General features: G+C 40.6%; 2 protein-coding genes across 2 annotated transcripts; one reads left to right on the top strand and one right to left on the bottom strand.

Annotated features, from left to right (window-relative positions):
* The first annotated feature begins 2,696 nt into the window (after positions 1-2,696).
* On the top strand, positions 2,697-4,695 carry LOC103874134 (leucine-rich repeat extensin-like protein 3). Its single transcript, XM_009152554.3, has one exon. The coding sequence runs from the start codon at positions 3,039-3,041 to the stop codon at positions 4,485-4,487; it is 1,449 nt and encodes a 482-aa protein (XP_009150802.3). The 5' UTR covers positions 2,697-3,038; the 3' UTR covers positions 4,488-4,695.
* Positions 4,696-5,932: 1,237 nt separating this feature from the next.
* On the bottom strand, positions 5,933-10,894 carry LOC103873865 (rDNA transcriptional regulator pol5). Its single transcript, XM_009152272.3, has 8 exons — positions 10,152-10,894; positions 9,947-10,072; positions 9,678-9,875; positions 9,367-9,594; positions 8,113-9,279; positions 7,726-8,004; positions 7,102-7,573; positions 5,933-7,011 (listed from the first exon to the last, which is right to left on the bottom strand). The coding sequence occupies exons 1-8, from the start codon at positions 10,743-10,745 to the stop codon at positions 6,155-6,157; spliced, it is 3,921 nt and encodes a 1,306-aa protein (XP_009150520.1). The 5' UTR covers positions 10,746-10,894; the 3' UTR covers positions 5,933-6,154.
* Between the last annotated feature and the right edge of the window lie 152 nt (positions 10,895-11,046).

The following is an 11,046-nucleotide window of genomic DNA, read 5'->3' as shown; positions in this document are numbered from 1 at the left end:
TTCCCATTTCGCTGCAAGGTGATTCTCTACGATCTCCAACAGTCATTTTCATCTTCACAAACGGAGACAATAGCAAGGATACACAACAAGGTATAATGTACAACTTTTATGGAAAAATTGTAATGAAGATACCATTATGACAACTTTTAAGAATATGAAATAATTAAAAGATTATGAAAATAATAGATGATAGAGTAATGTATAAAATAATGAAAAAATAGAATATGAAAAAAAAGAAAAGATTATGAAAATAATTTATAGCATTATGACAACTTTTATAGAATAATGTAATAAAAAAATATGAAAAAATTAAAATATTTTGAAAATAAAAGATGATAGGGTAATGTAAAAAAAAAAGAAAAAATAGAATATGAAAAAAAAGAAAAGATTATGAAAATAATTTATAGCATTATGACAACTTTTATAGAATAATGTAATAAAATATTGTGAGAAAATTAAAAGATTATGAAAATAAAAGATGATAGAGTAATGATGACAAAATTAAAAGATTATGTAATAAAAAAAGAAAAAACAAAGAATGCTATATAATTATGACAACTTTTATATAATTATGATGATAGAGTATTGTAAAAATATAGATTATGAAAATAATTTATATAATTATGACAACCTTTATATAATTATGACAACTTTTGTCATGTTAGGAAAAAAAAACACCAATATCTTCCTCATCAAGTGATGAAGTTGATGAAGCTTTTGAAGAAATGGTCGACCAAGTAGTTGATAATTTCATCGACTCAGTGATTCATGCTCCCCCCAACAAGCCGACGAGACGAGCTTATATCGAAAGAGATCGGGAACAAGGACACAATCAACTATGGAACGATTATTTCAAGGAAAATCCTACATACCCACCGGAAATGTTTAGGAGGCGTTTTCGAATGAACAAGCCATTGTTCCTTCGCATTGTCGAACGTATAACTAATAAAGTTCCATACTTTCAGCAAAGACGAAATGCTTGCGGAAGGAACGGGCTATCTGCACTTCAAAAGTGTACGGCAGCTATACGTATGCTGGCATATGGTCAATCGGGAGATACATATGATGAATATCTCCGACTTGGTGACAATACATCACGTTTATGTTTAGAAAATTTCACTAATGCAATAATACAATTGTTTGGAGATGAGTATCTATGAAGTCCTACACCTGAGGATCTTCAACGATTACTCGACGTCGGAGAGGTACGCAGATTTCCAGGGATGATAGGCAGCATCAATTGTATGCATTGGGAGTGGAAAAACTGCCCAACGGCTTGGAAAGGTCAGTACACATGTGGTTCAGGAAAGCCGACAATTGTCTTAGAAGCCGTGGCATCACATGATCTTTGGATATGGCACGCATTTTTCGGATTACCAGGTACCCTCAACGATATCAATGTTCTTGATCGGTCACCAGTTTTTGATGACATCTTACAAGGTCGAGCACCTAAAGTTAAGTTTAAGGTCAACAACCACACTTATCGTATGGCCTACTACCTTACGGACGGAATTTATCCGAATTGGGCAACATTTATCCAATCCATCCCACTTCCTCAAGGTCATAAAGCTGAGCTATTTGCTGAACGTCAAGAATCCACCAGAAAATATGTCGAACGGGCTTTTGGAGTATTGCAATCGAGGTTTGCAATTGTTAAAAACCCAGCTCTACTATGGGACAAGGAAAAGATAGGAAAGATTATGAGAACTTGTGTCATATTGCACAATATGATAGTAGAGAACGAACGACACGGATACGCTCAAATTGATACATCTGAGTTCGAGTCAGGAGAGTCAAGCAGAAGTTCGAGGGTGAAACGGAGAGAAAGTATTCATGTCGGTGATATGTTAGGCATTCGCAGAGAAGTTCGAGATAAAGAGAAGCATGATCGTTTGAAAGCTGATTTAATGGAAAATATATGGCAAAAGTTTGGTAATGAAGATTAATAATGTTTGTATGTTCTTCTATTTCTCAATTTATGTAATCTACTCTTATGTATTGAATAAAAAGTTTTAAAATATTTATAATATATTTTAATATTTTATTTATGTAATCTCAATAATTTGAAATTTGAAAAAAAAATATTATTATTTTATTCCTATAAATTCTTTCTTCGGATTCACTAATGCAGAAAACAGTAGATATAGGTTCATAACTATTTTTGGACCCACAAAAAAATATTAAAAATTTTTATGAACCCCAAGGGGGGTTTACTAATGCTCTTGCTCTAACTACTTATAATAAGGTGCAAGTTGGCATAAACCATAGTAGAATAAGAACAAAAGTGAGAAGGTGGGTATAGAGTCACAATGTTAAATTAACTTCTTTGGTTGAGTACATCTTTATATTTTCGTTTTCTTTTTCACGGGTTGAAGTTAAATTGTTTGATTATCCAGGAAAATATATACCATACAGAAAACTCATAGTTATCCGAAAACACCCAAGAATTGATCATTTACAAATTAGCATCTAGATGTTGAAAAGAAAAAAAAAGGCTTTTTAGAGATTTTTAGATAACAAAATAAATCACAACAAATATAATTCGACTAAGTTATACTCCCATGGAAAACCACAACAAAACACACTTTCTAATTCAACTAATCGAGCTCGCCTAAACTCTAGTTTATCACTTACATAATTAAACCTTAAAAATAGTGCTTAAGTAGTTGGAAAAAGAGAGTTACTAGTGCTTTAACCTAAGAAAAAAAGGCAAAATGTAAAAGGCAAATAAAAAAGCTGGCCTTCTTCAACGTCGAAGTATCAAAACACTAGTAAGCTGACCCTGACCCCACCATAGTGTTCAGAAAAGTCATATTAATCCGTGAAAAGATTCAGGTAACGTCACAGACCCGTCACCCAATCTCATCACCGCCTGAAACTGAAAATTTCAGACAGACCACGTGTAATAGAGCAATAAGTTCACATACAGAGGTTCTGTCAACTTAAAACATTTTCCAACACCACCACCACCACCGTTTCGCCATCACTCTTCTCCATGAATTAAGATAGAGAACAGAACAGACACATAATCTCGCGAGATGGAGAAGTTCTCCTACAACTCGTATCCCGATTCAACCGACTCGTCTCCGAGATCTCGCGAGATCGACTTCGACAACCCGCCGCCATGGGACGATCACAACCACAACCACCACCAGCAGACACAGAGCTACAAGGTGAAGTTCATGTGCAGCTACAACGGCAAGATTCAGCCTCGTCCTCACGATAACCAACTCACTTACGTAAACGGCGAAACCAAGATCCTCTCCGTAGATCGCGGCATCAGGTTCCCCGTCTTAGCTTCGAAACTCTCCGCCGTCTGCGACGACGGCGGAGGAGGAGGAGGAGACGTGTTGTTCAAGTATCAGCTTCCGGGAGAAGACCTAGACGCGTTGATCTCCGTCACCAACGATGATGATCTCGAGCACATGATGCACGAGTACGACCGCTTGCTTCGCGTGTCGTCTAAGCCAGCGAGGATGCGTCTCTTCCTCTTCCCCTCGGCTTCTTCCTCCGGAGGTTTTGGATCGGAGGGTTCGACTCAGTCGGATCGTGATCGCTTCGTTGAGGCGTTGAATACTGTTCGGAGCAGGCCTGAATCGGAGAAATCTGTAACCGCTCCTCCGAGTAACGCGGATTTTTTATTTGGATCGGAGAAAGTTGTGTCGTCTCCTCCGCCGCCGTCGCAGCCACCGCATGAGGTGAAGTTGCCGGTTCCGGTGGCGCTTGAACCTCCTCTGTTCAATGATCCGCGCGTGATTCAACAGGAAGCTGTGTATAGAAGGAAGAGCGAAGACTCCGGAGGAGGTTACTTCTCTCCGACGTACGCCGCTCAAAATCCAGCGCCGCCGCAGCCGACGATTCCTATAACTAATCAGCAAGCTCCTCCGGTGACGTTCTGGCAAGGGAGCCATAATAATAATCCAGGAGGCGTGTTTCCAACAACCGCGCCGGGGTTGGGATTACCGGAGCAGCCGGTGTACATGATTCCATCTCCATCTCCAACTCCACATCCAGCAAGTGTATACCACGCGCCTCCACAGCAACCGCAAGGGGTCATGAGACCGGTTGTTACAGGACAAGTAAACCAAGGCGGTTACTATCCTTACAGGGAACAGCACCAACCGGCGTACAGCATGACTCAGCCGCCTGTAGGAGTAGCAAAGGGACAGCAACAACAACAACAACAACCTCCTCCGCCTTTTACTTCCGGTCCTCCTCCTCAACCGCAATACTCAGCTGTTCCACCGCCACAGCAAGTCGTGGGATTAGCAGATACAAGGGCGTATACTCAGGTGACTTACGCGGGAGGAATGGGGAAACAAGTGTACTACACAGAAGCACCACCCCCAGGTCCTCCACAGTACCATGGGATTGGTTTACCTGTGACCGGTGGTATGAGCGGATTGAGAACCGGACCGGACGGGAAGCTTGTTGCTATGAACATGGCACCCAAGGTTTCATCACAGAACTCAGATTCTGCTGTGTGACGATATATGAGGTATATATTTGTGAAAAGCACTACAAATTTCAATCATCATCATATATTAATGTAATTGAGATTACTTTGGTATATTTGAATGTCTCATAAATCATGTTTTTTTTTTACCCTTGCATCTACTTCCTTTATGATGTTATGAACTTATGATGTTCTTGATTCTGCAATTTCTATAACTTTTTGTCTTGTTTCATGAACCATATGGCTCTTGTGCATTTTGCCTGTATCTCTTTCAAGCTTTTGCGCGCCTTTTCACCTTTTTGTTTTTGTTTTTGCTTATGTCAACAAGATTAGGTTGGACTTGTTGACTAATATATATATTATATATATAAATGGGTTGTTTGCTGACACGAGAACTGATATCATCTATTGAGGAAGCTCAACGTCTGAAACTCGATAATTGGATTATTTATGACGATTTCAAAAAGGTTTACGTATATGATTGGTTTTTTAGTTAAATGGTTTATATTAGTAGAGGGATTGCCGTGGCATATTGTATAATTATATAGTATACGTATTGTAAATTGACTTTATATATATATATATCGATGATGGTCCACTCGAAAAGACAAAGTATCAACCTTATTAAGGGACAGGTGTTGTGTGAAAGGATGCTGTTATTAAGTTGGGAGTGTGATAAACTTTTGAGAATCTTATTAGGAGGAAAATAAACGGCTTTATTCACTCACTTATCGCCATGTCGTGAACCCATTTGCTGCTGTTTCTTTCAAAATTTCTTCACTAGACGCCGATCATTTATGAAAATCAATCATATCATCGAATGCATGTATCAATCAGGAAAAGGATAATCCAAAACAGGTGTCATACGCATGTCTTTAGTTTCATGTCATAATTAGAGACCATCACCGGTACAACCATCTTCGCCGCATGATCCCAATAATCATTTGCAAAACAAAAAAAAAAAAAACTTCGTGATCCTCTACAACAAAGGTCGAGTCGCGCTCTAGGAGGATAGTATTAAGAGACGTAAGTTCGCTAATGGATCACACAAAATCTCTCGATAATGTGAAATCAAGATTCCATAACTGAGCTAATTGGCAAATTCGAGCTTCTTTTTTGTTCTTAAGAATATTCCTTGGTCCTCACTCTTCAAAGAGTTTCAGTACAAAGAGCATTAAGTCCACTACGTCCAATCACGAGAGTCAAGGGATCATGTCTTGTTAGTTACGCATCTCTGTGAGAGCTTCCAAGCACACCTCTACGTCGAACTTCATCTCTACATCACTCTCAACTCATACATAATAAGAGATACAAATGTCTCTGTTTCTCTGGACTTTCTTTATTCAAACAATGTTTTCCATCAACCTCCCATCATTCGAGTATTTTATAACAATCAATAATTTATCTGATAAAAGATAAACATATGGAATCGATAGCTTTAATCTGTAACAATGAATATTACCAACAGCAAACGAATGAAAACAAAACCGCTGAACTATCAATAAACATCTATTGAGGACAAACAAAGTGACCAATGTAAGTAACGTAGAAATTCAGGAATCAAATAAATAAGGGAAATCCAATTCAAACTTAGATTCAGATCCTTCTAGTTTCATTCAGCAAAAAACAAAAAGATGAGAGAAAAAAAACATGAAAAAGGAAGATTGTTTTCACCAGGTGATTCTGGTTGTATGCCTATTAATCCTCAGTGTTCTTGAGATTCATAAACAGATGACCAAGTGCAGTTTCACAAGCTGTTTGGCCATCTTCTCCCAAACCCTTGAGGAGAGACTTGGTGAGTTTCAACGAAGAGACCATTCTAAAGACCCTGCCACAGAACTTCCGCACCTTAGCCCGCCTTGCTTGCTTCTCCGGCATATTTGTAACAAGCACTTTAATAAAATGACTCAGTTTCACCAGATGGCTCTTTATTTTCTTCTTCGACTCTTCTTGCGTCTCTTTGCCTATAGGAGCCAACGACCTTAAAGCTTCAGAGATCAATTCAAGAGCTTCCACTCTACGATACTCAACCTTCGGATTCACAATTTTCTCCAGAATAAATCCAAACAGCTGGTGTGCAATCCACGGTCTCCTTCTAAACACTTCCTCAAGAAAGTCTACCTTTATCTGAGACTTCTTGCTGCTATCAAAGTACCCGACAAGGACACTCCTAAACACATCCACGATCTTCTCCAGTTCGGTCTCTGAGAACTTTCTCAAGTCGATTATCTTCAGAACCCAGTAGGTTGAGTTCTGGGCAAGGTTAGCGATCATCTTGTGTCGGTTCCACGCAGCAGACTGCATCTTCTTGGAAGGATCAACACCTGACTTCTTACTCTTGAATGGCTTTGCCGCCAGTTTAAGATTCTTCTCCAATAAAGAAGCAAGTGCAGGTAGTTCAATAGATTCATCCTTGAATAACTCTTTAGCCTTGAAGATCTTCTTCTGGATGATACCCCATATACGCTGTAAAAGCTGCTGACTACTTTCTGCAGTGCTTGGGTTCACTAGTGCCTGAGCTAGGTTTAAGTACACTGTCATAACTTGAGGATTACCTGTTAAAACATATCCCCAAACACACACAAAGCACTTATCTCAGTAGATACACTTCATCAAGCCAAATCATTATCTTATAAAGCAATTACCTGGATTTTCATGAAGGTAGATTTCGAGAAGGGATAGGACACGGAGTTTAAACAGCACAAGCTGGGACTGAGCAGTTTCGCCGCCAGCTTGATTCCTCTTCTCCTTGAATATCTGTGCCAAATAAGTGTCCATACGGAACATTGCATCGTCATCCATCCCATCATCTTCTTCTTCTTCAGAGTCATCAGAGTCATCCGAATTTTCAGGAGCTTCTCTGTCAACTGCCATACGGGCAACGCCAGTAACTGTTTCAGAATCGTCAGTTGGATCATCGCTCTCACCAGTCTCACCCATTTCCTCGTTTTCTTCTTCTTCTTCTTCATCTTCAATAGCCAGAAGATCTTCATCATCGTCAAGATCCTCAGAGTCTTGGTCGTCCTGATGTCTAGCCGGTTTTAGATCTTTCTTGATCACACGTAGCATTCTCAACAGTCCATCATTGGTAACATCTTGACAGAAGTACTTGAAAACCTACAGCAGACATAGAATTGTAAATTTCTATTAAATCATGAGACTGAAACAGTTGAAAACAATGAAGCAAATGATCAAATAGAGATTTTAGGATCAGAAAACTTCAAGTAGAGTAAAGAATATAATCTTTTTACTTGTGGCTAGCTTATTACCTGCTCAATGGAAGATCGCATTGGAGCTGAAGAATGTGGCAAGAGAGAAAGTAATGTGTCCACGAGGACATCCATGACTGCTGGTTCTTCTTCACCATCAGCCTCACCTTCGCCATCAGTAGAGGAGGAACTGAAAGCTTTGTCACAGCATACTGAAAGTTCACTTGCAGCTTCCGAGAAGTCTCCCGGATGGAGGAGTATTTGAAGCAACAGCTGAACGACTAAGTGCCTCAATGCATGATACTTACTTGCATCAGCAGATAATCCACAATTCCTTTCCTGCCAAATAGTTAAGATTCCAATTTAACACACAGAAGCATGTCAACATCTATTTGAGTAAGATTTCAATTTAAGTAGCATTAGAGCAAAAGCCAGTAAGACATTTACCTCCTTTGAGAGTTTACTTTCTGTTTCTTGTAATTCTTTGACAGCCTTTTCATCTGCTTCATTCAAGGAACGAAAGAGAGAAACCGAGGGAATACTCTGCAGCGTGCTAAGAAATTTCATGAAGTAGGAAACAGGATCCTCGGGCTGCTCCAAGCCACTCTCCTTAGGTATCGGATTCTCAATCTTTTGAGAATTCGACAGCAGTAGCTGAAGCTGTTCGATGCACATTTTGCAAAGAGCAGTGGGAGTAGCTGTCTTCGGCCACTTAAATTTCTCCTGCAACTCAAATGACGTGACTTCAGTGCCTAGAGAAGCCACAAATAGACCTTGAACAGCTAGAAATTTCAGGATCTGCTTCTGCACTCGTAGTTTGGCCTCTGGGGACAATTTGGCATGTTTTAAAATGCCAGGGAGAGACTCAATGACCCAGCTTTTCAGAACATCTGAGTTTACAGTTGTTCCAATCGAATCCTTCTCCTCGTTTGAACCTATCTCAGAATTATCGTCTGTTGTTTGACTCTGATCTGAGTTGAGAGAGGAAGGTTCTAGCGCCCATTTCATACTTGAAGGTTCCTCAGGAACATGCTGTTCATCCACAAACAAGTTCATCAAGTTCTGGAGGAAAAGCGTGCAACCCTCTTCAGTTTCAAAATCAGCAGCTAGATCTTTCACAGTTTTTGTACGCGTAATATTGTCAAACTTTCCTTCACTGTGTTTCTGAAGAGCCATGGTAACAGCCACCCTCTTGGTATCATCGTCTTTCACCCAATCTATCAACTCCGCGAGGAAATGAGTTGCAACTTTATGCAGCCAAGAGTCCTTTGTGGAGAGTATATCCATGAGGCACTGAACAAACTTCAACGATAAGAAGTGTTGGACGAAACTGGCAGGGAGCTTTGGGAGAAGAAGAAGCAGGATATCGAATGCCAAATGCTTGCGATCATGAGATGAAGAAAGCAGGGTTCCTTCCATAAAAATTTCGCAGAAACTCCGACTGTTATTTGTGGCCTCTTCTTCTATGGGGTTGGACTTGCGGTTTCTCTTTTGCTTTTTGGAGGAACTCGGAGCCGATGAGACATCTTCGCCTTGAACAACAGCTTCCGGCAACAGCATGTCGCGAATGACAGACCATAAGCTATGAACACGAGGCTGACAGAAAGTAGATTCCTGGAATTTATTTCACAATAGAACAATCTCAGCAAATAATCTTAACATGTTAACCATTTCTCCATCGCAAAAAGATTGGCAATGTACCTTCAAGCAATCACCAATGACTGAGAGATGATCAGCAGAAAAAAACTTCCCGGAACTGAAAGGAACTGGTAGAAGCTTGCCAAAGACAGGATGATCAACTGAAATCTTCTCACGGAGCTTGAGCGCTAGGAGCAAAGCATCAGGGTTTCCATCCTCGGTGGCTTGTTCAAACCACTTATGAAGCTCTGGAGCTTCCATAACATGAGTCACAACAGCTTCAGCAGGCAGCTGTACAATAATATAACAAATGGTATCATAAGAAGACTTCACAGCACGCAACAAATGGTATCACAAGAATGAACCAAACATACCTTCTCAACAAAATCTAGAAGAACATGAACAGCTGGCTCCTGCAAGTAACGTTTCTTCGCAGCAAGACCGATGAGAGCATTGGTAAACTCTTTGATGATCTGAGAGTCTTTATCAGACTTCCAGTCTTCAACTAGTCTTCCCGATCGTGCTAGGGCCCCATAAGCAAACAACCTACCCAATAAGCATTCTTTCACATCCTGTGTCACATTGCAAAACCAAATCATAAACAAAACTTCATCATAAAACAAAAGATATAACAGCTACTTACTTGTCCCTTCATGGATGAAGACACGGACAAAGAATCAGAAATGAGCTTCAGTAGCGACTCCACATTAATGCTAGAGATTAAGCTAACAGGTAACGTCAGCCCCAAAGCAAATCCTTGTCTTGCACACTGTTTATTAAAGTGTTCTTCAGTTACAAAAAAGTGAAGATCTTTGGATATTAAAACCGAACCAGAGAAGGAGATATACCTCTCTTGAAGAAGACACTCCACGAATAAGCCTCCGTAGAGCGTATCTGAGATGCGGCGCACAGTTATCCAAACCGTCGTTCTTCTCAGCTTCGAGCATCAATCCTCCGTCGACGGATTCCTTATCAGGCAACATCTCGTACTGCTTCTGAATCTCTTGCAGCCTCGTCACCAATGAGGTAGCAGCCGCTTCTCTAACGGAACCCTCAGGAGAAGCCAAGTCTCTGAAATAGCTAAGAGGCAACTCCGGCAAAGAGGAAGATGCGGCGGCGGCGGAAGACGTTTCAGGGCCGTCGGAGTTCGATTCGGAAACCACCGCCGCAGGGGGCTTTGCCGGCCGGGGAAGGTCGCCGTCGTTATCGAGAGCGGCGCGTTTTCTCTCCTTGTCAGAAGCTTTCCTCTTCTTCCTCTTCTCCATGTCTTTACCGGTACACGCAACGCCGGGATGAGGCGCGGCCGCCGCCTCGGCATCGGAATCGTCAGCGTTCATCTTATCACGCTTGGATTTCTTCTTCTTCTTCATGAAGGAATCGGTGTGGTTCTTCTTCTCGACATCTTCCGATGAATCGGCGCTGCTTCTCTTCTTACTACCCATTGATGGTGAAACTCAGAAGCCGCGATTTTGCTTTGAAGAAAGAGGGCAAAGCTTTAAAAAGGATGTGAAAATTTTTGAGGAACGGAAATAAATACAAAACCCTAAGCGGCGGATTTGGAGGACCCGACCCGACTCAAGGGTTTAGGGTTTTACAAGCCCACTCTCTTACCACCAACGGACCGTAACTTTGAATATGCATACATGTGTATTATTTAATCCTTTTTTATTTTCTTTTAGTAACACCTCTTTTACACAATATGTATGCATAAGTCCATTCTCTTCAACAACGAATTATACACAA

Source organism: Brassica rapa, chromosome A06, assembly GCF_000309985.2.
Source record: "Brassica rapa cultivar Chiifu-401-42 chromosome A06, CAAS_Brap_v3.01, whole genome shotgun sequence".
In the NCBI taxonomy this organism is placed as follows: Eukaryota; Viridiplantae; Streptophyta; class Magnoliopsida; order Brassicales; family Brassicaceae; genus Brassica; species Brassica rapa.
Note: the sequence above shows the minus strand (reverse complement) of the source record. Positions and strands in the feature narration are given on the sequence as shown.

Excerpts from the sequence above, each read along its gene's own strand:
- LOC103873865 (XM_009152272.3), bottom strand. The coding sequence starts at position 10,745 with ATGGGTAGTAAGAAGAGAAGCAGCGCCGATTCATCGGAAGATGTCGAG. Across the intron at positions 9,595-9,677 it reads TTCTAGATTTTGTTGAGAAG|CTGCCTGCTGAAGCTGTTGT; the intron begins GTATGTTTGGTT and ends ATTATTGTACAG. Across the intron at positions 8,005-8,112 it reads AAAGTAAACTCTCAAAGGAG|GAAAGGAATTGTGGATTATC; the intron begins GTAAATGTCTTA and ends ACTATTTGGCAG.
- LOC103874134 (XM_009152554.3), top strand. The coding sequence starts at position 3,039 with ATGGAGAAGTTCTCCTACAACTCGTATCCCGATTCAACCGACTCGTCT.